This window comes from Ochotona princeps, chromosome 13, assembly GCF_030435755.1.
Source record: "Ochotona princeps isolate mOchPri1 chromosome 13, mOchPri1.hap1, whole genome shotgun sequence".
Classification (NCBI taxonomy): domain Eukaryota; kingdom Metazoa; phylum Chordata; class Mammalia; order Lagomorpha; family Ochotonidae; genus Ochotona; species Ochotona princeps.
The window spans coordinates 41,278,599-41,306,010 of record NC_080844.1 but is presented as its reverse complement, the minus strand read 5'-3'; the positions used below and the strand labels follow the sequence as shown (position 1 = coordinate 41,306,010).

At 42.0% G+C, this 27,412-nt stretch overlaps 1 protein-coding gene across 6 annotated transcripts; it reads right to left on the bottom strand.

Annotated features, from left to right (window-relative positions):
- Positions 1–2,900: 2,900 nt before the first annotated feature.
- Positions 2,901–27,412, bottom strand: LOC131481791 (cytochrome P450 2C14-like). 6 transcript variants are annotated; one of them, XM_058672007.1, is made up of 10 exons: positions 27,245–27,412; positions 25,896–26,058; positions 25,486–25,635; positions 24,588–24,748; positions 19,943–19,951; positions 13,290–13,466; positions 9,077–9,218; positions 7,232–7,419; positions 5,265–5,406; positions 2,901–3,109 (listed from the first exon to the last, which is right to left on the bottom strand). In XM_058672007.1, exons 1-10 carry the CDS (start codon positions 27,410–27,412, stop codon positions 2,928–2,930), a joined length of 1,482 nt encoding a protein of 493 aa, XP_058527990.1. In that variant the 3' UTR covers positions 2,901–2,927. The 6 variants fall into 6 exon arrangements, with proteins under 6 accessions (XP_058527990.1, XP_058527991.1, XP_058527988.1 ...); XM_058672008.1 differs by lacking the exon at positions 19,943–19,951 and adding an exon at positions 19,070–19,084 and having other exon boundaries at positions 24,594–24,748; XM_058672005.1 differs by lacking the exon at positions 19,943–19,951.

The following is a 27,412-nucleotide window of genomic DNA, read 5'->3' as shown; positions in this document are numbered from 1 at the left end:
AAAGAGGCCCAGTCACAATATATGCACTCCAAGGTGAGAGGACACGTCCTGTGATTTTCTCTGTGGCCAGGTCTGATTTCAGTAGTCCAGTCAGAGAGTTCCACAAAAATCCTTGCCTGGGGTGATGTCACACTTGATTTTGACATGTACCAGCCACCTACACTAGTCAACATACTTACCAGCAAATGCAGCTACCTGGTCAGTTCCAACTCAGCCTCAAATCTCATATGAACTCACGGAAGCTGTGGCCCAGCCCAACCAGCCTAAGACACACCCAGTCCTCACACATCTCAGTGCATCCATGCAGCCATGGTTGTTGCTTATCCATACTCTGCCATGGCATAGCATCACCCAAATCACATCTCATCAAGCTGTCATGCACATCCATGGGCACTCGGGCTTAGCTCTCTCCAACCAACCTCCATATACAGTCCTTGTGCGATAAAACATGTGTGGCTGCATTCACCATGCTTGACTGCCCCAAACCTTGTTTCTCATGTTCAACAATGGAAAGTACAGCTTAGCCTACAGGGGAATGCCTACAGTTCTAATGCCAGGCATCTTCTCAGTGCTGGATTTGCACCTGCTAGAGTAGAGTGTGTTCCAGCTGACAAGAATCATACCCAGTCCTGGCACTTGTCAGCTGGCAATGCACCGAGCTTAGCTGTACCATACCCATTCTGTCTCCTTTGTGCTACAGGGTGTTGCTGCCCAGATTGACACGACCAGCCCCAACAACTGGAATTCGCAGTGCACTGAAGTCTAGTCTGACTGGCCCACACCCATTTTGGGTTTCACTCTTGGGTGCGACAACCTAATCCAGCCTGGCCTACACTGATACCCAGCTCTTATGTGATCTCTTGGGTACTGCAGGCGCACACATATTATGTTTCTTGAGAGCATCAACAGATACTGGAACCCAGTCCAGTCTGGCCCAGTCCAGACATACCTAATTGATGCGGCATTTGCCCAGCCTGGTCTAACATAGCTCCACCTTTCACAAACAGCAGTGGGAGATGCAGCGCAGTATGTGGGTCCCAGTGTTCCCCTACCAGGTTAGTTAGTCCTGGATTCTGTGTGTCCTGCCGAAACCTTCAACCCAGTTGCCATGGCACACCCACAGCCTCAGCTCTTGCGGACAGCTGTTGCGGCCCAGCCTGTCCAGGCATGATCCATACCATGTCATGAATCTCCTTTATGCCAGCAGCTATTAAGGCCTCGCCAAGCCAGACCTGGTGCACACATTTGGAGACAGGGGCTGTCTTCCTGCCTGGCCTGGCACACCCCCAACGCCAACGCATGTGCTCAATGAGGGAAAAGGGGAAGTAGGCTGCAGACCAATAGGGGAGTTCCCAAGTTCTCCAACCAGACCTAGACCAATGCCTGTGAATGCAGGTGCCCTGCTTGACATGGTCTGGCACCAGTCTCTGAACTTGCATGCATTGATGAGTGCGGAAGCCTGGCACCAATCGGTATTCTCCCAGCCTCAGTCAGTCCTGCAAGTGTCACAGGTGTTCCTGTCAGCAGAGTTTCATGGTCTAGCCTGAATTGGCCCATCACTACCCCAACTCTCTGCATAATCCATCAGGTGCTATAGTCCCACAGAAGTCAAACCCACAGTTCCCATACAGAATCTGCCCCAAGAACTAGTTCTCTCATGAAGGAGTGGGTATTGTAGTGAAACATGATGTGGCACACCCCCTGCTGTGACATTCACTGGTGGAACTGCAACCCAGTCCTGCCAGGCATATCCCCAGCCCTTGCTTCTTTGGTGAGCACCAGCAGGTTTCAGGTGATGCTGTGTAGTCCAACCCAGGTTTCCCACCTGGATGGGTGCCTTGGCCTGACCCAGACATGACCTGCAGTTTACCCTCTCTAAACCACTCTGTCTCAGTCCCTGCCCTGCCTTTGAGGGCAGTGGCATGTTCCATGGAAGACCCAAGAAATCATTTCTTTCCTTTCAAACATGTCTTCAGCTGCTACTACTCCAATATCCCCAGACTCCTTTCCCAGGGTAATCTGTTGCCAGACCACCACTGCTTGGAGCTGCCCAGGCATGTCCCAGCCTGCTTTCCCCAAGTATGTTGAGAAAAAAAGAGAAAAGAAAGGAAAAGATAATAAGCAGCTATCCTGGCATATTGGTTTAGTTAACACAAATTTGGCATTAACAAGGCCCAGAATGCCACCAGCTCTTCTCTGCTTGTCTCCCAACAGTGTAACGCTTACCTAGGCACAAAGCAACCTAGGCAATTGCCTAGAGCTAGGGATTGAAACTTATGTTTCTCCCCATGATTAATGCTTTCTTTGAGAAGCAGAGTGACTGATAGATGAAGAAAGGCACAGGTACTTTAAGTTTCCCTTTTGTAATCCTTTCAGTATTCCCCTATAGATTGAAGTTACACCTAACACTGTTTCTCTCTTTCACATTAAAGTTATAGTACCTACACATCACAACAGAGTTCCTTTTCTGTTTCACTTTGGGAATATCATTATACAGACCAACATGGGTTCCTAGTAATTGATTTTATTTCACTACATATTCACTACATTATATGCAAAGATGGAATTTGGAAAAATGACTTAACATTTAATAATGCTTTTATTATGGACACTTAGGAAAGAAAGAAATCTGAATTATCAAATACCAATGATCTTCCACCATTTCACACTGATAACATTAATAACACAGCATTAGGCATGGATTGAAACATGTGGCGGTCAAATCAGAAATTACAAGCTACCAGGAATAGCAAACATACATTTATGAAGGACCCAGGAGACTTCCTAGTGGAGAGTAGATCTAGAGAAATGAGGATAAGTCAATTACACAACATGGAAGGAACTGATGCTGGGGGAATGGATCCAGGGTGCTTGGAACAGAAGAGCTATAGATAACAGCAGAGCAGCAGGCCTGTGACCTGCCCTCTTTAGACAGGAAGGAAGCTGAGCTTGTAAAACCGGGGCACACGGGATATTCCACTAACAAGTGGAGTGGTGTCAATGTGCTCTGGGTCAACTTGAGACTTCAGCTTGAAGTTCTGTAAGATGGTGGTCAGGAACAGAAACAGCTCCATGCGGGCCAGGGCCTCTCCCACACACGCTCGCTTTCCTGAAAATAACAAGCACAGAGGATTTTTCATCTAAGCATTGAGTCTGAAATGATCAAAACAAGTATTCAGTAACTAAGTGATTAATGATTGAATTGATAAGTGAGTGGAAGACAAGGTAGTTGGGAGGGTGTTGTGATATTCACATGGAAAGAATAATGAACACTTGCTATACAATAGCCTAATGTAACATCTGTCATTTCTCAACAAATGTTTATTGACTATCAGTTCCATGTCACACATTTAATTCACTATTACCACAATGTAACCACTATGAGCTTATGTGAAGTTTTAAAAGTCACACATTGTGGACAGTAGGTTAAAGAAAGATGGGATGAAGGAAGGACATTCACACATGAGCATAAATATTGATCAAATGGAATGTAACGGTAAGATTTTTAAAGCTCAAGGACTATTAAAGCCATGAGAAACTTTCCACCTTATACTTTCTAATGAAGTATTGAAAACCACTCTAAAGTATAAATAATGAAAATTTTGATCAAAATAAACATTTTTAATTCTAGCTTCCATTAATTAGATTAATTCACTTATGGTCCTTTAAAATTCAGAGGGCCCAAATGGTAGCCTAGTTACTAAATCCTCGCCTTACATGCACTGGTATCCCGTATGGGCACTGCGGTTCTTGTCCTGGATTCTCCACTTCCAATCCAGCTTCCTGCCTTTGGTGACTTCCAATCCAGCTCCCTGCCTGTGGCTTAGGAAATAATGAGAATGTACAAAGCCTTAACACTATGCCACCACTTGGAGGACCGGGAAGAAGTTCCTGACTCCTGGTTTCAACTCCACTCAGCTCTTGTTGTTGCAGGCATTGTACCATTTGCTGAGTGAAACAATGGACAGATCTTTCTCTCTGTCTCTCCTTCGTCTGTAAATCTTACCTTCCAATAATTCAATAATAAATTTTAACAATTCTGCAGAATATTTAGCCAACTATTACCTTTCTGCCTATCAGGACAGTGTATAACTGTGCGGTTCCATAAGACATGCTGTCCATTTAAAACCATTAATGATTATCATGCCCATATCTGATAATGAGGTCAAAATGGTTGTATTGGACCCTCATGATTTATTCCCGATTATGTTCTCGATTATGTTTAGCATCACTCCTTTAGTGTAAGCATCCCCATTCAGCTCTAGACTTATCCTACCCTCATCAACATTGCCAATCCTGCGTTTTCATGCTGTCCCATCGATCTCAAAAGCTCTTCTCTTCTGCTTCCTTTTGGAACCTCTATCTCATGTCCCATGTCAATGACCAGAAGCCACTTCCTCATCTGCCGCCTCAGCAGCCTGTGCTTTCCTTCCTCAAAGCACTCATCCTAATGGGTTGCTATACTCTGGCTACTTCCTTCCTTCAGAATGTGAAGGCAAGTGTCTTAACAGCATTTTATGCACCCTGGGATACTAACTCCCCACAGTTCTAGGTCCATGCTGTAGCAGGATGAGTTAAACCACTGCCTGCATCACCTGCTTCCCAGAACAATGCTGGTTCTATTCCCAAACACTCCACTTCTGCACATTTCTTGATAATGTACCTGGAAAAGCAGTAGAAAATAGCATAAGTTCATGGGACACTGCATGCATGTATGAGCCACTGATGGAGTTCCAGGCTCCAGGCTTTGTCCTGGCCAGACCTACTTCTCGAAGTATTTACAGAGAGAACCAGTAAGTGGAGGATCTGTCTCTCTCCACAGCACCACATCTCTGTCTGTCTCCCAGTCTCTGTAGCTTTGACTTTCTTATAAATGAAAAATAAAGAAATCCCTTAGATCAATCAATGTGAGGACCATCACCAAAGTACATCAAAACTATCAATACATGATAGCTATCACTGTCATGATCAATGAGGAAAGTTTAAATGAGTCTCATTATAAGAGAAACATGTGGCTACTAAAGTATATCTATGTCACCAGAATTCAGTTAGCATATACTTCAGGTTGCTCAGTTTGGAAGAACTGGTCATACCCAAAATACCTTACAAATATAGTTTTACAATCATTAGTAAGATAGACACAAGGAGTGAAACTCTAATCACAAACAATACATCTATTGTTTCCAGCACACAAACTACCCAAGTTTACACAGATTTCAAAAATATGTTCTGTACCCTCTGTTCATTGGAAATAAGTTGGTTACCTGTTGAGAAAGGTACGAAGTAATCACTTTTCCTAAAATTGCCGCTCTTGTCCAGGAAGTGGGCAGGGTCAAACTCCTTTGGGTTGGGGAATTCTTTGTTGTCATTCAGCACAGAACTCAGGGATGGAAATACGATTGTGCCCTGGATAAAACAGACAGAGAAACTGAATTCTGAAGAAGCCAAGTAATTGTAAGAAAGGATGGAAATTGGGCTTGTAAGCGTGGCCTATTGGATAAGGTCCTCGCCTTGATCCCATATGGCCGCTGGTTCTAATCCTGGCAGCTCCACTTCCTCTCTGTCTCTCCTCCTCTCAGTATATCTGACTTTGCAATAAAAACAAAATAAATCTTAAAAAAAAAAAGGATGGAAATCACTTCCTAAATCTCATTCATCTGTAGATGAGAAAACCCATGTGCAAAGGGGTACAGTGTCATTTCAGCCAGACCATGCAATAACCAGGATGAGCTGAAACTCAGAAAAATTATTTCCCTCCAGTAGCATTTGATGTACTGAGCCATTTGAAACTCAGTGGCCAGTTATTCCTCAGTCAACCCAGAATTCCAGCAAGCCTGCACTTGGGTGCCTGCACCCACTTGCTGCTCTAATCTATTCTATGCACAGTAGAAGACTACAAATAAAAGTAATGTAGTGCTTATTTTTATTTTTAAAAACACATGAAAATATTTTGAATGTTTCTAAATGTTTGAGGAAATACATGTATGTACCTTGATGAAATAAATGTGAGAGCAAAGCTTCGTAATTAAACTACAAACTACAAACATCCTGAACCAATACAGCAAATCTAGTGCAGCTGCATAAGATTCAGTGTAAGATAATATGTAAGTGCTTCCTGTATGTACTGATTACATATTGTATAAAAACAGTCCTGAATCAATGGCCATACTTACAGATGCAGAGAATCTACTTCATTCAACCCTACATGCATTCATCATAAAAAGGATTAGGACAAGAGGGTAAATTTTTATTAATGAAAAATAAATTTAAGAAGGTTGCTAGATATCATGTAACAAAAATAAGCCAATTTTATTTCCCTATATCAAAACCAAACAGACTATGAATCTATTTCCAAAAGACTATAATCAATTGAAAAATACCTGCTCTTAATGGAAGATTTTTTTTCTGTGCAAGTCAAAGAAATTAAAATAAAACAACAGTGCTGAAAAATAAGTCGTCTTCCAAATATTGGACATAAGTATGGGTTGCAAAATAATCTGTGAGTTGGAAAATCCAGCATTAAATGTCATCAACTTATTCCAAATTCATCTAAAAATGTATTGCCACTCTGATAGAAGTCCTGAGTGTTGGAAGCTGATAAGCTGATATATTTAACACTTATGTGGAATTGTAAGCACCTAAAAGTAGTACACCTATTTCAACAGTAGAGAAAAATTCTAAGACTCTAGAAATCAAGATTGTAAGGGAAGATTTTTCTTTCAAAGATTCATCTTAATGTATTCAAAACACATACTTACAGAAACAGAGCAAGAATAGTATACAAGGGAGGGAGTGAGGGGCAGAAGGAAACAGAGAAGCTTCATCCACTGCTTCTCTCTTCAAATGGCCACAGCAGCAAGAGCTGGTTCCGATGAAGCTGAAAGTGTCTCCCTGTTGACCTGTGTGAGTGCTTGGACCTACAACTTGGGCAATCTTCTCTGTTATCCCAAGCACATCAGCAGGGAGTTGGAGCTGAAGTGGAACAGCCATGACACATACTGCACATGTGAGCTGCTGACTAACTGACAGAGGAGTCACTCACTATGCCACAATTCTGGGCCTTATGCAGTTTTCATAGCTGCAAACCACAAAGGCACAAATCAATCTATTAAGACACCCCACTTAGGAGGCTCACACTGCTCTCAGGCTGTGCTAAGGGAAAATTGAAATCATTCTCTGTGTGGGGGAACTTCAAGATCACAGACCTGTGGTGTAGGAGAAACAAACTTACCTTGGGGATGATGTAGTTTCTGAATTTAACATCACAGAGCGTTGCATGGGGCGCACTATTAGGGACGAGGTCAATGTATCTCTGGATCTCATGTACGACAGCGTCCGTGTAGGGCATGCGGCTCCTGTCCTGCATGCTGGGGCTCCGGTGTCTGCCAATCACACGCTCAATCTCCTCCTGCACTTTAGCTGAGAAGACACAAGAGAGGAATCAGGGACTAGGATCAGCACAGCCCATGTCTCACAGCACGTGAGGGCTGAGTGAAGCAGGAGGCAGGTGTCCAACAGCCCTGAAGATCAGAGTGTACAGAAAGCATCACTGTAGCAGACACAGGAGGTTCATGGGAAATTCTTCCTCTGAGAAGAATTTCCTCTGAAGAATTCCTCTGAGAATCTTCCTCTGGCCGAATGAAAATACATTTATATGCACAAACTTACTTTGATTAAAGTAATGCATATAACTCATCCACTTGATGAAATGCTAGTCTAAATTAATTTTGAAGTAAACAAAAAATCTTTTCTTAAATATTATTTTGATTGTAATGTCAGATATACAGAGAGGATGAGAGACAGAGAGGAAGATATTATGTCTGAAGATTCACTCCCCAAGCCACCGCAATAGCCAGTGCTGCTCCACAGCCAGGAGCCCAGATCCTCCTCCGGCTCTCCCAAGTGGGCTCAGGGTCCCAAGCCCTTGGACCGTCCTTGACTGCTTTACCAGGCCACAAGTAGGGACTGCATGGGAAACTGGGCTGCCAGGATTAGAACCAGCAGAGCAGACAATGAACTGCCACTGGTAAGACTCTGAAAATAAGCAAGCAAGTCAAGAATTTTAACGCCTTTCTATTCCTGAGTGTTTATATATACTGCTGATATACACATTTATCTCTAAATAAAATCTTTATGATTTGTCTTTACCCTTTAGTCTTCTTAAATGCCAAGACCCTGTATCTTTTTGGATATATTCATCTATTTAATTCAATTTAATTTACAGTGAGAACTTTCCTTGCTGATGGCAGCACCTGCAGGCCTTTCCACGGGTGCTTCCTTGCTCTGACGGCACTTAGGCTGGAGCTTCAAAATCTCACAGAACTGGAGGTCTTGTCATCTGCTCTGTGTGGTGAGAACAATTCAGGATTCACCAGGAAGGATGCTCATCTGTGATTGAACTATCATAGTTTCAATGGGTTTCTGAACCAATACATATATTACGTATATATATATATATGTAATCCAATACACAGAAACAGAAGCTACTAGAGAACGGTAAATGCTTATTTAAAAAGAAAACACATGATTTATAAAAGGTAAACCTTCAGCAGAATTCATTTCTGGACACAAGTTGCTAGGTTGATAAAACCCTTAAACACACCACCTCACCTATATACAAATTTAGTATTAGGAACAAAAACTTTTCAGTGTTGGAAAATGATGTCCCAGCATAGGAACACTAAATTGTCGACTTAACAAAAGACCTCTGAAAGACTAACAGCTATTCAAAGTGTTCTGTTCTCAGGGAAAAACCAGCAGTCAGTCCCAGGGCAGTTCATGAAACCTGTGCCTATGGCAGACCCCTCCGTGAAGCCCAGATGCTTTACCCACAGTTGTTGTCACTGTCCTCAGATTTATGACATTGACTACTGCTCTCATGTCCTCACTGTCCCAGTTACGCTTCCTGTCGTGCACATTGCTCTCATCATTATCCCTTCATCAGAGCTGCACAAACTGCAGCTTCCAGTACAGAATCTAAAGGACAAAGCTGCTCTGAGAGAAACAAGGTGCAGGCTAAGGCCCGGCTTCCCGGTGTCTCTGCTGACCCTGCCATGCTCTCTCCCGGTGCTCATACCTGCGACCTCAGGATGCTTCAGCAGGAGCAGGAGCCCATATCTCAGGGTGGTGCTGGTCGTCTCCGTTCCCGCAGCAAACAAATCAAGCACCGTGATCAACAGGTTCTCAATAGTGAATTCACTCTGTGGATTGTGCTTTTCCTAGGAATTAATTGAAAATTTGATATTGTGCTAGTGCACATTTTATCACACTCAGCCCAAGACAACTCAGATTTCTCTAAAGGGTGCAATTAAGATGGAAAGGACAATATTAAAACACTTTCAGCTGCTGGATCTAGAAGACATTATGTTAAGTGAAAGCAGTTAGACACAGACAGATAATCACTGTATGTTTTCACCCACGTATGAAAATGCAGAATCAAACCAAAAAATTTGATATGAACAATGCAGGACAGATGGAGGGAATTTGATTTATAAAAGTAACGAAGGGTCAGCATTGTGGCTTTGATATTAAAACAATTGCCTGAGATCATGGCATCCGATATGGACAAAGCTTTGCATCTTAATACAAGTCAAATACAATTCTGATTCAGCTCTAGACCTATGGGCTCGGAAAGTCTGTGGAGGGTGACCATACCTGCCTAGGAGATGGTGGATGGCAGGTCTCTTCTCTCTGTAACTTGGTTTTTCATATATAAATTATCCAATCTTCATATTTAAAAAAGAATGGAAGCTGGGTGTGATCCATATGTCAGGACAAGTATTTCAATGCTAATATTGGCAAGGTTAACAGGAAAAGCTGGATATGGTTTTAAGATTATGGCAAATACATCATAACATAGTATGTTAAAAAACAGGGAAACTACCTTGGGATTACAAAAATAATTGGAACTACCTCACAGATTTTGTTTTACAAATTTGAAACTATTCTATTATTAAAATGTTTTCAATTACTGTAGTAAAACCATTGGCCTGTATGTGAGCTCAGTTCAGGGAACTGTCAAATCAGGCCAGGCCACTGCATGCACTGGCACATGCAAGAGCCTAGACAAGTGCCAAGTGTAAGGGCTTTGCAGCAGCATCCACTGGCAAGTGCCAAGAGAGGGTGCAAGTTATGTCAGACTGAACCCCTAAAACACCTGGAAAGTGCAAGATCTGGGACTGGGAGAGGGACATAAGAGAAATTGCAGACCCTCTTCTGCTGGACAGATCCCTGCTGGTAGGCACAAGAGCCAGGTGGACCAGGCTAGACAAGGCAGCAGCACCCATTAGCATACTTGTGGACTGAAATGTGTGGTGGGGTTGGGTGGGCTGAGCTAAACTTCATCACCCATAGGTGTTGAATATGGACCGCAGCTTCCTGCATTCATTAGATTAGGTTTATTAGTGTCAGCTGGGAAATAAATAACTTGAGATCCACTCAATGTCAGATAAATCACTGTGTTGCAAGATATTTTTAATAGAAATTTCATCAGTGTGTTCAGAAAAAAAAATTAGATCGGAGAAATAATGAACCTTAATTGAAAAATACTATAAACAATGTTGAAAAGACTACATGTTTCAGTGTATGAAACCAATACAGAAGAAGCTCTTCAATTTTCCACACAATCTACACATGTTCTAAATGCACATAAATTTACAAATGAAACTCCAGCAAGACAAAGCCCCATAAGTTGATAAACCACAACAACAACTTAAAATATCCACATAAACAGGTACAAACAGCTGTGGGAAACTCAGACATCCATCCCATCCCATGCACTGTGTCACACAAGCCAGAAGCACACCCCAGCATTGACTTTCTTCCCGAGCAGACAAGCTTTTAGACCAAACAGATGGGTACCGATCGTGTATTTCTTAATTCTCTAACTTGGAAGTGGTGTTTCTCTAAACCAAAGAAACAAGTAGAAGTTGTATAAAGGATGCACACACAGCCAATGGATTCATCCTCCATGGGTATGACACAGGATGAAATATGAAGGTCATAATTTCCCCCTTTGTGAGAAAGTGGTGTCACTGCTGACAGGAGAGGGTATAGAGAGCCCGTGTCAGGACGCTGACAGGCACTGCACACAGCAAACCTCTGAAATCCTGAGCAGAAGCCTCCCCTTTCCCCCACCCTGGTCCTAAGTACTCCAATGTACCTAAGGACATACCCATTCATCCTGCAGAGGACTTATGCAGACACTAACTGCCACATATTTATGATTCTCCTGCATCATCAACTACCTGTTTCTACAAGTGCCTGGGCCTTCTCATTCCCAATCCTCCTTAGGTCACAGAAACCAGACATGCAAATGCAGTGGGTCCATATCCAGCAGTGTCTCCCAGTCAGGGATAACAGAGCATTCAGAACATGAGTGCAGGTAGTTTCTGCAAATCCTCTCTCTGGAAAATGGAAAGGGAATGAAGAACAGACAGCCACTCTCAGCCCCATCGGGAGGATACATGATCTGGAATGTGTATCTAACCCCCACATGTACAGCTGCAACTCCACAGCCCATCTTCTATCCTCACTATCTTGTAGCACTACAGAACAAAGCACATCCTCACCTCCTAGTGAGCACTGAAAACAGAGGAAACAGCTGTGAAGAACATGAACTTCACATGGCATCTCAGAATGGCTCCCAGACGGAGGGGTGAGATGCTTGTTATACACAAGGCCAATCTAACAAGATTGGTTGGGGCAGCTCTATTCTCTAATACACAAAAATAATTACAAGGAGCAAGGAAAAGCACAAGAGTGAATTGAAAATATGTGACTTATCTGAGATAAAATTCAAAATGTCATTATAAAAGTGCTCAATTTAGTAAAGAGGGCACATGAACAAGTGGAGAATTCCCACAGAGATGAAAGTGTCTGAAAGATCAAAAGGAAATCATATAGCTCAAGATGAGTGTGACTGGAACTAAGAAGTTCACATTTATACTTGGACAGCAAATGAGAGCAAATACAACAAGGAACCTCTAGTACTAAAGGACTGAAATGTATTGACTGAAATGTGGCTGACAATTCCCCAGAATCAAGAATCCAGTTCTGGAAATAACAAAGGATATCAGAAACAATAACAACAATAAACCTAAGACCAACTCAAGTCACAAAAACCATCAGGAGAAAACTGAATTCCTACACACAGTGTAACTCAGGTAAGATAATAAGTGAAGATTTTCCAGAGAAGAGCAATATATTCGAATATTGAAAGAAAAGCTTAAAAAAATACTATATCTGAACAATGAAGGGGAAAAGTGAGCTTTCACATAATGGCAGAAGTGGCACCAGCCAGTTGCCATTGCCAATAACAGAGTGGCTGAGTCCAAATCCCACCTCGCTCCTGCAGCATTTCCCTGTTAGTTCACACTGGAGCAGGAGGTGATAGTTCAATTAGTTGAGGCCTGGTCCTCTTTAGGGGACAGTAAGACTGAATCCTTGATTTGTTTATTTGTCCTGGTCTCATTCTAATTGGGAATCTCTCTCTCTCTCTCTGTCTCTCTGTCTCTCTCTCTCTCTCTTTCTCTCTCTTTCTCCCTTTCTAAAACCTTTTTTTCTCTTTCCCTCTTCCCCGGATTTTCCCAGTCTGTTCAACTCCTACATTCAAATAAGTTTTACAAAAATGTAAACATTCAAACATATTGGTAACCTGAATAGATAAACTTGATTCCCAATACAGCTCTTAAAAATATCTTGAAAATAGGATGCTGGACTTCTACCATTGTCTATAGTGATGATGTCGTACTTAACAGAATAAACTCAACTGCTGCAAAAAGACAGTCCCAATGTAATAATATGGGAAAATAAGGGGCAGGGAGGGGTGATGGAACAGCAGGAAGGAGAAATCACTGAGTCTATGGAAATGCATTGTGAAATGTAAAACTTCTTTGTACAAAACAACAATCCTGACAGTCGCATTCCAATCAAGAGAAAGAGAGAGAGAAAGAGGGATAGAGAAACCTTCATTCACATTATCCCATATTCTGCAGGATAGGAACATGAGCAAAATCAGTTTCTGTTGGATATTTTAATTTTTTAACTTATTTTTACATTAACTGAGGTGTGTGCATTCCATGTGACCTCAGATACCATCTAGAAGGAGAGACTATACACTCTGTTAAACAATTCATTTCAAATCCCCCATGATACTTAGTCAAGACCCAAAAACACAGCAAGCACCTAAAATGATGGCCAGATACTTCATATCTGATCATGCAGATGTTCTCAATAAGCACAGAAATTACTAATAAGCTAAAATTGCAGAAAAACAAATAATGCTTTACCTGTTCCATTTTGATCAGGAAACAGTCAATGAAATCCCGAGGGTTGTTAATGTCCAGAGATTCTTGATGTTCTTTTACTTTTTCCAACACATAATTTTTTATATAAGTATTATTTCTAATTGTTGTTTTCTGACTTCCAGGAAGATAATCAATAAGAATGGGGAACATATTGCAGAGCTTAGGAAGATAATTTAAAAATGCAATTAGAGTACATTTATTAAACAGCTAAACAACACATAAATCTACAAGTCATAACTTTTCTAGAAAAATGCATCTCTACCTTGAGCAGCACCATTGGAGTGTTTGTGCAGATTAACCCTTGGTGCTGACAAGCAGAAGTAAGGGAGAAAGCCCTGATCCCTTGATCAAAGATGACAATAACCTCTTTACACACATACTAGTTTCATCATCTTTATGTCAGTTCTTACTTATTCTATTAATTCTTCCCTACAAACTTAAAATATAGAGTGGCATGAATGTGATCACTCACATTCTATAGAAAAACGGAGAGAGAAGAATGGTTTAACACGTAAATAACCACATCAGGCTCTGCTATGTCTTTATTGAGCCTGCAGCCTCAAGAATAAAATCACCATTGTGTGAATGGGGTAAAAGTGAAAAGATCAAGTAATGCAGACCAAACTTTCAGGATGAAAATCTGGGCTTAGAGTGCTTAGTTACTTCCATAAATCACAAAATGTGTCCACTCATCACAGGACAAAATTGATATTTTTCATGAATCTTTCATCCCCAACCAATCATTTTTTCCAATAAACCTTGCTTTGTTAATATCCCAAGATTTTCAAAGGTTCTTTGTGGCATCTGTGCTCCCATTCGGCCTCCTTGACATGCCTACTTGGGGTCTTTCAAGCAAACAATACAATGAAAATCCCTCTAAGTCAAATAGTAAACACATATGTGAGAACCAAAACCTTTCAACAGGAACCTGGGATGTCCATGAAGAGTTGTGAGCAGGCTGGTGGGCACAGAAACACCTTGAGAAAACTGGATGTCGGGGAGACTCGCAAGATGGCTGACATAGGAGGAAGACTGTGAGAGTGCTCACAGACAGAGAGGGCTAGAACGCGACAAAAGCGTAAGTGGAGCAGCATAGAACTACAGGGAGGAGAACGTGAAGTTCCCTGGACAGTGTGTAGCCAAAAAAATCAACACAACTTGGAAGAGCAACAAGGGAAAAACAAAACAAAGGGCAGGGTAGACGACTTTCCGCTCCTGACCTGCTGAGTCACTTTTGAGTGCAGACGCTGAAAGCCGCAGACCGACCTGCAGACCGACCTGCAGACGCTGTGGCCATGAGGACCAGCGGTGATTGGAACCCACTGGCACCTGCTCACCATGGTCACCAGGACCCGCCAGGACCTGTGCCCGCTGTGGACATCAGGACCTGGAGTCATCGGGACCCGCCGGCATCAGCCCATCCTGGTCGCCAAGTCCCGCCGGGACTTGCACCAGCCGCAGCCTCCAGGTTCCATCCGCCGCACCCGCTGGGACCTGCAACGGACGCAGTACCCGGGAGACGCATCCGCGGCGAGTGTTCCCACCAGAGGAAGAGGCAGACTGCAAGCACCTGAGGTTTGAGTGAGTTGGGTGGGGACAGTGGTGGGTTGGAGGCTCCGGGAGTTGGCCCCCCAGGGGCATGCACAGAGCCTGAACCCCCTTGGTACTCATCTCCCAGCCCCTCCCCCCCCCGAGATTCCAGCGTCTAGGGATACTGGGCGAGTGCCTTGAAACTGCCAAAACTGTGTCTGGCAGGTGACGCACAGTGATCCTGTGCGCTGAGGAGAAAGGCAAAAGGCACACTGAATACTCCCCCGTGCCTTTGCGGTCTGGCACTCAGCTGGGTGGTGCTATCCCACAGGAACCCAAGCACGCCTCTGGGCTGGGCAGTCCTGTGCTAGCGCTGGGGCGGTCGGTCCCCTGCAAGCGCTGGGGTGGGCGGGCTTGCACAGGAGGCGCTTCCAGAGAGCACCTGGAACACCCCACGCCCTATAGTCCCGTGCTTGGGAGACGAACCAGGAGAGCACTGCGGACCCGCGTGCAGGAGGCGTTCCCAGAGAGCACCTGGAACCTCCACGCCCTGCAGTCCCTGGCACTGGGGACACACCGAGAAAGCACCTAGAATCCTCCGAGACCTGTGATCCCATGCACAGGGGGCGCGCACAGAGAGTGCCTTCACTCCCCCACGCCCTGTGGTAGCATACCTGTAGGGGACGAGCTGAGAGTGCGCTTTGAATCTGCTGGGCCCTGGAAGTGGCGCCCTGAGGTCCAGTGTTCTGGAGACGCACCAAAAGTGCCTTGAAAATTCCCACACCCTGCTACTCCACGCCTGCAGACTCCGATCTCTACAGGATAGTGCTTGGAGACCCCTCAGCACACTGGTGCCTAGGTCTCTCAAAAAAAAAACACTAACACAATGGGAAGAAATACCAGAAAAGGTAATGATCCAGATGAGAGTGCCCACACCCTACCAATAAAGGATCGAAAGCCAATGTCTATTTCGGAGATGCGAGATGAAGACATAGAAGATCTACCAGACAAGGAATTCAAAAAAATAATGTTAAAATATGTCAGAGACAATGAGAAGAATTGGGAGGACTTCAAGGAATTCAAGAACCACATAGCCTCAGAAATACAACAAATGAAAAGTAAAATCCTTGACTTAGAGCACAAAATTGAGAGCCTAACCAACAGAACAAATACAGCAGAAGAGAGGATCTCTGAAACGGAAGACACACAAAACGAACATACCCAGTTCATGAAACAGCTGGAGACAAGTCTGAACAAAGCCAATAAGACCATACAAGAAATGAAAGACAACCTCAGAAAATCAAATATTAGGATTATTGGCCTTCCTGAAGGAGCGGAAAAAGAGTCAGGAATGCAAATGGTGCTCGACGAAATTATACAGGAAAACTTTCAAAACACTTAGAACATGAACCCAGCCAAAATCCAGGACGGTCAGAGGACTCCCAGCAGATATGACCCAAAGCGATCTTCACCCAGACATATGGTGCTCAAGTTCCACTCCAACGAAGACAAAGAAAGAATCCTAAGACAAGTACAAAGCAGAGAAAAGATCACATACCGGGGAAAACCAATCAGGATCACCGCTGACTTCTCTGAAGAGACTTTACAAGCAAGAAGAGAATGGACAAAGATCTTCCAAATCCTGAATCAGAACAACTGTCAACCAAGAATATTGTACCCAGCAAAGATCTCATTCGTATTTGAGAACGAAGTCAAATACTTTCACAGCAAAGAGAAATTAGAAGAATATGCCAGCACAAAACCAGCTCTACAAAATCTCCTTAGAAATGCACTAAATCCAGAAAAAAAGGAGGTGAATCATAAGCAAAGATGGCAAACAGGAAGATCTCCCCACTAAAGTCCACACAAGGAAGGGCAATTACACAGATATCAACACCCACAAAAACAAGTATGGCAGGGCAAAATCACAACCTCTCAATTTTAACTCTTAACACAAATGGCCTGAACTCACCAATCAAAAGGCATAGATTAACAGAATGGATTATCAAACAGCACCCAACTATCTGTTGCCTACAAGAGACACATCTAACCAGAAGAGATGCGAAGAAGCTGAAAGTGAAAGGTTGGAAACAAATATTTCATGCCAATGGGCGAGAAAAAAAGGCTGGGGTAGCTGTCTTAATTTCAGATGATGTGGACTTCAATCTGACACACATCAAAAAGGACAGGGAAGGACATTATATATTGGTGAAGGGACTGATCCATCAGGAAGTAATTACCATTGTGAACATATATGCACCAAATTCAAACGCACCTAGCTACATGAAGCAATTACTCACGGACTTAAGGGGAGACATAGATATACACACAATAATAGTGGGTGATTTTAACACCCCACTAACACCAATAGACAGATCAACAAAACAAAAACTCAACAAAGAAACAACAGAGCTCATACAAACAATAGAACAACTGGACATGGTAGACATTTATAGAATTTTTTACCCTAAGGCCACAGATTACACATTTTTTTCAGCAGTGCATGGCACCTTCTCCAGGATCGACCACATGATAGGACACAAAGCAAACCTAAATAACTTCAAAAAGATAGGAATCATACCATGTACCCTCTCAGACCACCACGGAATGAAACTGGAAATCAGCAATTCAAAATGCCCCAGGAAATACAGAAACTCTTGGAGGCTGAACAATATGCTGTTAAACGAACAATGGATCAGAGAAGAAATTAAAGATGAGATCAAAAAATTTATGGAAACCAATGAAAACTCTGACACAACATTCCAAAATTTGTGGGACACTGCCAAAGCAGTGCTATGGGGTAAACTCATCACAATTGGAGCTCATGTCAAGGCCCAAGAGAGGCACCAAATACAGGAACTAAACACACATCTCCAGGAATTGGAAAAAAAACAGCAGAAGAGCCCCACACACAATAGGAAACAAGAAATCATCAAAACAAGGGAGGAAATCAACCAGATAGAAATAAAAAAAACCATACACAAAATCAATGAATCAAAAAGCTGGTTTTTTGAGAAGATAAACAAGATAGACACCCCACTGGCCCGACTGACAAAGAAAAAACAAGAGAAGGCAAGAATTAACAGCATCAAAGATGAGAAAGGCAACATAACAACAGACACCGCATCCATTAAGGCCATAATTAGAAATTACTACAGAGCACTGTACTCCAACAAATCAGAAGATCACCAAGAAATGGAAAAGTTCTTAGACTTCTACCACCTGCCAAAACTTAGCCCAGAGGCAACAAACGACCTGAACAAACCCATAACTGAAGCAGAGATTGAATCAGTGATTAAAGACCTCCCAACAAAGAAAAGCCCAGGCCCAGACGGCTTCACTACAGAATTCTACAAAACATTCCGAACAGAACTGACCCCAATCCTCTACAAACTCTTCAAAACAATAGAAAAAGAGGCAACCCTTCCAAACTCATTCTATGAAGCCAACATTACCTTAATCCCAAAACCAGACAGAGAACTAACAGAGAAGGAAAACTACAGACCTATCTCTTTGATGAACATTGATGCTAAGATTCTCAACAAAATCCTAGCCAACAGAATTCAAAAACACATCAGACAGATCATTCATCCAGATCAAGTAGGATTCATCCCTGGAATGCAGGGATGGTTCAACATTCGGAAATCCATAAATGTGATACACCACATCCAAAAACTGAAAAACAAGAATCACATGATAGTATCAATAGATGCAGAAAACGCTTTCGACAAAATCCAACACCACTTCCTACTAAAAACCCTAACCAAGGTAGGCATAGATGGAAAAATCCACAACATAATTAAAGCCATATATGAAAAACCCAACGCCAGCATCATACTGAATGGAGAAAAACTGGAACCCTTCCCACAGAGATCTGGAACAAGACAGGGATGTCCACTTTCTCCACTACTATTCAACATAGTCCTAGAGGTACTTGCTGAGGCCATAAGACAAGAAAAAGAAATCAGAGGAATCCAAATGGGAAACGAAGAAGTCAAACTCTCACTATATGCAGACGATATGATTCTTTATGTAGAAGAGCCAAGAGACTCAATACAGAGACTGCTAGAACTTGTACGAGAGTTTGGTAGAGTGGTAGGGTACAAAATTAATGAACAAAAATCAACAGCCATAGTGTATGCGAACAGCCCCAAGATGGAAAAAGACTTAACCAGCAAGATACCATTCAAAATAACAGAGAAAAGTATGAAATATCTGGGAATAAATCTAACCAAAAATGTAGGAGACTTATTTGAAGAAAACTACAAACTACTTAAAAAAGAAATTGAACAAGACCTCAAAAGATGGAGTAATATCCCATGCTCCTGGATAGGTAAAATCAATGTCATTAAAATGTCTATACTGCCAAAAGCAATATATACATTCAACGCAATCCCAATCAAATTGCCCAAAACATTCTTCATGGAACTGGAAACAATGATCCAAAGGTTCATCTGGAAGCACAAAAAACCACGGATAGCTACAACCATCCTGAAGAACAGGAAGTTAGCAGGAGGAATCACAGTTCCGGACCTCTGGACATACTATAGGGCAGTGGTTATCAAAACAGCCTGGTACTGGCACAAAGATAGAGAGGAAGATCAATGGAGCAGAATACAAACACCAGAAGGGAACCCACACAGATACAGCCAAATAATCTTTGACAAAAAGACAGACAACAACCCAAGCAAATGGGAAGGTCTGTTCAATAAATGCTGTTGGGACAACTGGTTGATACCCTGCAGAAACAAAAAAATAGATCCATATCTCTCACCATACACTAAGATCAGATCTAAATGGATAACAGATCTAAACCTACATCCAGAAACCTTCAAACTTTTGGAAGAAAATGTTGGAAACACACTGCAACACTTAGGGGTAGGCCCTCACTTCCTGAAAAAGACTCCAAATGCAGTAGAAATCAAGAACAAAATAAACAAGTGGGACCTCATCAAACTAAGAAGCTTCTGTACAGCTAGAGAAACAATCAACAAAGTAAAAAGGCAACCCACAGAATGGGAGAAGATCTTCACACACGACATAGGTGATAGAGGGCTGATCTCCAGAATATACAAAGAGCTACAAAACAACCAAAATGTCAAAACAAACAACCACTCAAGAAATGGGCACGGGAAATGGGCAAACACTTCACAAAGGAACAAACCCAAATGGCAAATAAGCATACAAAAAAATGCTCAAGTATCTGGCAATAAGGGAAATCCAAATTAAAACATCAATGAGGTACCACCTAACGCCAGTAAGACTGGCCCACATGAATAAAAGCACCAACAACACTTGTTGGCGAGGTTGCGGGGAAAAGGGAACCCTACTTCACTGCTGGTGGGGCTGCAGGCTGGTACAGCCTCTATGGAAATCAGTATGGAGAATATTCAAACAACTCAAATTCAACATACCGTATGATCCAGCAATAGCACTCCTAGGAATATATCCAGAACAATTGTTTTATGAGAAACCAACATGCACTCCTATGCTCATAGCAGCACAATCTATGATCGCAAAAACATGGAAGCAACCAAAATGCCCATCAACAGAGGATTGGATAAGAAAGCTATGGTTCATCTACTCCATGGAATACTACTCAGCTATTAAAAAAAACAAAATGCAGTTCTTTATGGTCAAATGGGCCAAACTGGAAACCATAATGCTAAGGGAAATGAGCCAATCCCAAAAGGTTAAGTACCACATGTTTGCCTTAATTTAAGATGATATGATGTTATGTATAACATGTTATGTTTTGAATGTTATATGTTGTGTATAAACTAAAATTGAAGTATAGGTGAGTTGGTCACAGAAGGTGGCTAGGAACTCGCATTTACTTTTAACATATTGGTTACTCATTACTATGTCAATTAATTCCATAATGATGTAAATTTTTGCTGATGGTATGTTGGAGCTTTCAATTGACTGGGATGATACTCTGCTGGCTCTGTCTTCAGACCAGAGAGGGTATACCTAAGAAGCCATTGAACTTGACTGGACAATAAGATGCTGGACTCTATGTTTGGTATACGCTTGCAATGGAGGAATCTCAACTGAACTTGAGCTGTGGTTATGCAACAAGGTGGAGGAATCCACCATGGTGGGAGGGTTTGGGGAGGGGTGGGGAGAACCCAAGTATCTATGTAACTGTGTCACATAATACAATGTAATTAATGAAATAAAATAATAAATAATTAAAAGAAAAAAAAAAGAAAACAGGATGTCTGCTTTGATGGGAAAACCACCAGCCAAGGGTTTGAATTTCAGCATGATTTCCAGGCACCTGTGCTCTAAATGCTCAATTCTATTTCCAGGAAGACTTCTATGATACTACAATATGAGCAGTTCTGTGGTGTGCAGTCACTTCACCATTTGATATCAATAAAGAAGTCACAGTAGACAGAGCAAAAGTCCCATTTCTCCTCAAACCTTTTACTAAATCAATTCATACTAGACTGAGTCAGCTTCATCAGAACTCTATACCACAGCAAACAGTTTACAGAAACAACAGAAAGCTCAAGGAAACAATAATATTTCAAGAACTTTGTGTCCTGTTATGTGCCATTGGCTCGTCTTACTCCTAAAAGGAAAGTGGACTTCTCAAGGGCAGCCCTGATATCATGGTGGGACTATACTCCACAGCTCCAGACAAAGAGGTTGTGTCTCTGTTATAATTCTGGCAAAGAACATTCAGAGCATGACCCAAGACATTTGTCTCCATTTGTGGTTAATTATGAATTCACTCACATGCAAAAAAGCAAACATTCCTCCATAAACTGTAAGAAAAGCAAATACCCTGCTGCCAACCCTCTGCAAAAGATTGTACTTGAGCTACACAGCACAACATTGAGACCAAAACACGAGGATCTTGGGAGAGAATAGTGTAGACAATTGAGCATTCAAAAGGACCTGAATACTGGGAAACTGACCAAACTGCAAATATACCTTGGCCAGACAGAGGTCTAGGAAGGGAACTGAGAGATGTATTGCACTAGAGGGAAATGAGGAAAGTAAGACCTGAACTTGGAACGCCATGTTCTGAAGAATCAGGAAAGTTGGGGAATCTGACAATGGTCTGAACTTCAGGTTTAAGAGAACAATTTGAGAAATGATGTACATTCACCCTGGTTAAAGAGAACATTCTAAGAAACGAGGCACATTCACCAATGCTGTGATACTGAAAGACCACAAGATGAAGTGTTCCAGGGCCTTTGCTTTTGTGATCTCACACCTGTGTAGGAGAGGTGTGCTCCAACATGCATGGTACATGGGCATGGGGTAGTATCAGGGAACTGTTTCCAGAACGAGTCTTCTACAAGCTGGTACCCACATAACAATGAAAACTGTTGTTGGTGTTATTAAAGAACATACATAAGCGTAACATTTGAGGGAGTACTTACAAAAAAGTATGGAAAGATGAGATACAGAAGTTAAGGAAGAGAGGCAGATGGAGGAGAGAAGATTTGCATTTGTAGCCTCTAAGAATCATGACAACATTGATACAATGATTGTTCAAAAATGCCAGACAATTGGTGGCATAGTTTTGAGGTGAAAATGGCCTTTTCTAAGCAAGAGACACAATCAGCTGCTGGATCACCAAGGGGACACAGGGATAGAGGTGACAATTTTGTGTCACAGAGGGAACACTGCATATGGTTGAGGTAATTCTGACTAAGTGGAAATTTGGGAGGAACAGAAGGCTCTTGTGGTGGAGCTGGCTGCAGCAGCAGGCGAAATTATGGTGGAGGTGATGATGCATAGAAAGTGTGGAGATGATATTAATAGTCGTGGTTAAAAGCAGCAGAGTGGTTGAGGACGAGGATATGGAAACCAAAAATTGAACCTAGTAGAAAATATGATTCCAATGAAATAAATATTGAAGTACCAATGACAATATATTGCTGGTGGCAATATAATAGTTTTGTAAGTTATAATGAATAGCACCTGTAAAACTAAGGATATAGGGCAAGAGGCAGTTTTGGAGGAAGTTGTTAGGGCAGCTTCCGTAGTGGTGTTTCTTCTGGAGCTGGTGGTGGAAGTAGTCGATCAGGTAACTGAAGGATCCAAACCCAACACAAAAGCACTAAGGTTCTTAGCAGGAGAGAGAGAGAGAGAGAGAGAGAGAGAGAGAGAGAGAGAGAGAGAGAGAGAGAGAGAGAGAGAGAGCGCGCAAAGATACAGGTTACTTTGAAACTCATCTGCAGTGCACAGACAACGACAAAGAATCTGCCAAAAAAAAAAAAAAAAAAAACAAAGATGCTTAGCATTAACAAGAATCCTTCTAGTTCATGATGTCATAGCCATAATTTCTCGCCACTATAGCCACTGAATAATGGATATAGTGTCAATTAGATGTATATCATCAAGGCCTTTAACTCTGAAAATTTGGTATTTATTTTCCATTCATTACACCAACTATATAGCCTACACATTCCAACAGAAATTTTTAGCTTGAAACAAAAAGAATTGGGGAGTAGACATTAGGTAAATCTTAAGATTTCATTCTGAGGTCCAATGCAATAGCCTAGCAATTACATCCTTGCCTCGCATCCACTGGGATGCCATATGGGTACCAGTTCATGTCCCAGCTGTACCACTTCCCATTCACCTCTCTGTTTGTAGCCTGTGAAAACAGTAGAGGATGGCCTAGGGCCTTGGGAACCTGCAATCACAGGCAAGACCCAATGAAGCTCCTGGCTCCTGGCTTCAGAATGGCTCAGCTGCAGTCACTGAAGCCACCTAGGGCATGAACCAGCACATGGAAGATCTTTCTCTATATATCATCTTCTGTTTGTACACCTCTATTTCCAAAAATGAGTAACGAATAAATAATGAATATTTCACTTTGGAAAAAATTCCTAATTGTAGTCTCTCTACTCATTTCTCACAACAACTGCCACTCTCACCTTCCTGGTAATACATCCATTGGGAGGCAGCAGGAGATGCGGCAACACTTGCACCCATGCCACCCATAGAAAAAACTCAACAACGTCCCAGATTGCTGACTTCAGTTGGCACACTTTTGCTGATGTGGGCAACTGAAGACAGAATCAGAGGATAGACATTTTGTGTCTATGTGAGACAGTCTGAATCTCCTCCAGTCTCTACCAATCAAGTAAACTCAAAGAAAAATAAACATTTTTAGCAATAAAAAGCACAGAAAGGACTTGAGAAAATCCTGAACGTTCACCAGTGACTGACACTGAGGTTCAGTTTGAACAACATGTATAAGTGGAGGTTAGAGGAGCCCCAACACAGATCCAGGCCTTCTGTCCCCTTTCTCATTTTCCTTCCTTCCCATCACTTCTTTTGCTCTTCTTCTGGCAATTACGTTTCTCCATTATGTATCTCTCCTGCTTGCTCTCTTTCTCATTTTGTATGTGTATGCAACTTTTTGTTTCTCATTTTTCACTTTCACTTAAAGTTTCATGTCTGTCAATACCAGTTACTAAGAAGGTAAGGGAACAGAGAAAGCATAGAACACGCAACACATCAAACACACATTTTCAACGATCTAGAAAAAGTCACTAAAAAACAGCTAATCCTATAGAAAAACAATAATGGTAAACATGCTACTGGGTAAAAAGATAAAACAAAATCCATAAATAGAATTCAACTTTCTCACAAACTTTGATAGAACACATTGCAAAGTGAATGTTGAAAAGTGGAGAAGCTGCACTGTAAGGCACAATTCTGAGCTTGTCACGAAGAAAAGAAAGTTTCATTCGAAACAAAGGAACATCATCTCACCTGTACGCTCAGGACATTATTATTCCTGAAGTTTTCATTGAATTTTCCCATCAAGTTAAGAAATTGCTGGTCTTTATAATCAAAACGGTTCTGGAAAATCACGGAGCAGATCACATTGCAGGGAGCAGCACCCAGGATAAAGGTGGGGTCACAGGGTGAGGCTAAAGAATGAGAAACGTTTTCAAGCACCATTAGAAAAGCCATACAAACCTCCTACACTTTGAACTATGAGACACAGGTGATTTTAGACTCTAATACAGCAGTTATGTGCAAATGACCTGATCAGCATCATTTTCAAAGTGCTGAGAACAACACTACTCCCCTTCCCAGAAAGGACTGTTGACCTCATCCCTTATTGAATGACAGTCTTCCAGCTTCAGGAACACCCAATGCCAGAGGAAACATCACAGCCTCTGTGCGCAGCATTCTGACCCAAGTCAATGTTATTTGGAGGCTAAAGGTAAAACCTTTGAGGCAACCCCTAAAACTCGTAATAATTCGAGTTATCAGTGTACAGCCATATCTACCACGGCAAAGAATGCAGTCGCTCACTGTCCTTGCAATGAGTCCATCCAAGGCTATCACTAGACAGGGGAGAGGTTTCTTAAGGACATTTAAAGGGTCAGCCACCAGATCCTAGGATGGCATCAAGCGGCATTCCCTATCCCTGGGTGCTGATGTGGTTAGACTGCTGGGAGCAACCCTACTCCTCCTCTCCCCTCTACTCCCAGTTACAGGGAAAAAAAATCAAAAACTAATGTCTCACTACTTTACCCCATTCCTTGACCTGCCACACCAATCAATGGTCCTTATGCACATATATCTTCCAACTATGTAATTTTCTGAAAAAATAAAACAAATGTGATTTTCAAAGGGAGAAAAAGATAAATAAACTCACCATTGGTTTTCCTCAGCTCCTCCACAAGGCAGCGGGCCTCCTCCTGAACTCGTTCCTCTATGCTCCTCTTTCCCATCCCAAAATTCCGCAGGGTCACAAGTGAGAAGCGCCGAGTGTGCTTCCATGTCTTTCCATTGCTAAAAATGATTCCTGAGAGAAGAAGTGGAAAGTCAAGGAGCATTTCAGGAGAAGAAGAGGAAGCTGGCATTTGAAAACTCTGCAGTTAGAGCCCCCAGCTTCTGCACTCACCTTCCCAATATCCATTGTCAACACCAGCACATATACATGTAAATAAACATGAAAAAACACGATCGTATATGTGAACGTAAAACATGTGAATGTACAAACATGAATATGTGTGTGAACACATGAAAACACACATGTGTGAAGACTCACATGAGAACACTGACCTAATCCTTTAGTAACTTTGTGATTCACTGGCAAAATCCTTCTTCCAGAAAACTCCTCTCCAAGGTCAATTAGTGCTTCCTTCACTGCTTCATAACCGTGCAACACCACAGTGGGCTTCATGCCCAAATACACAGTGAACACAGGGCCATAGACTTCTGACAGCTGAGGGAGGAAAGAAAAAGAAATCTTATTTGGTTTACATTATGTGAATTACTCAGGTTGTATGAACTCTTGGATACTTTTGTTCTGTCAGATACAACATCAACATTCTGGAAGGTACACGGAAACATGATGATGATTACAACAGCGCCACACATGGTGGCTCCCAAAAACCACACCATTTCAGGGAAAATTGGTTTCAGATCGTCCTGGCTACTCAACAAGTATTCATTAGCGTACCTTCTAGATGAATAAGACAAAAGCCTAAAGGTTTAGAGATTTGTAATTGTGTCTCCTATGACTAATAAATAGAAGGCCCATATTTAAATTGTGCTTCAGTGACACTGATGCCTGAGAATTTATCAGGACTCATGAGTCAGATCAGACCCTGACCTCGTTGCACTATGACGATAATTGGATCACCTACAAGGGCCTGACATGGGAAGCACAATCAGTAGTAAGGAATACTAGATTTATACTCACCCAGGAACCTTGAAAGGCCAGCCAAGTAAAGCTCTATGTGAGTAACTAACACAGAGCGTGTGGGTACCACTGAGGCAGAGTAAAACACACAGACCTGATACAAACATGATTTGACCCCTACCATGCATTCTCTGAAACAGACATGGGTTTGCACACGTCCTAATGCATTCCATTACCACCCAGAAGAATCCTGCTCATTCTCTTTTATTCATTTGTACCATCGAGTATTGTATTCATACAAACCATAGAGTTTTCCTGGACATTAGTAAAAGTTTGCATCCCTAACGGTTAAATGACTTACCATAGGTTATTTTTCCTTTATATCAGTAATAATTTGTTTTCTTGAAGTTTAATTCCCTTGGTTATCAAAGCAAAACACATAGAATAAGTATGGATGATTTATCACTAAAATCAGTATTCACAAAACTCTCTGTTGCAATGGGCTTTGAATAAACAAAAGCAACAATGAAAAGAATGTGAAACAAATGGCTTTGACTTCACCCTACTGCTTTAAAGCTTCTTTACTGACCAAATGCATTACTTTCTTCCAACTAATTCTGATAACATCACATTTAATATTTGGATTCCAATGGATTGTTTCCTTGAAATAAAATACTTTGGTAATTAATCTCCACTCATGCAATATTTTTAAAACTTAAAACAAATTATACATTACAAGCACTGGGACATAATAATGCATACTTACTTTGGTTAGGGATTTGCTTATGTCCTTAAAACCTAGCTGTAGGATGTTGCCAAGAATTGGAAGAGGAGTGGGACCAGGCGGGAGGTTCCCTCGCCCATGGCTCTGTTTCCAGAGTGAAAAGAGAAGCAAGAGAGAGAGACAAAGCACCAGCACCACCGTGGGATCCAT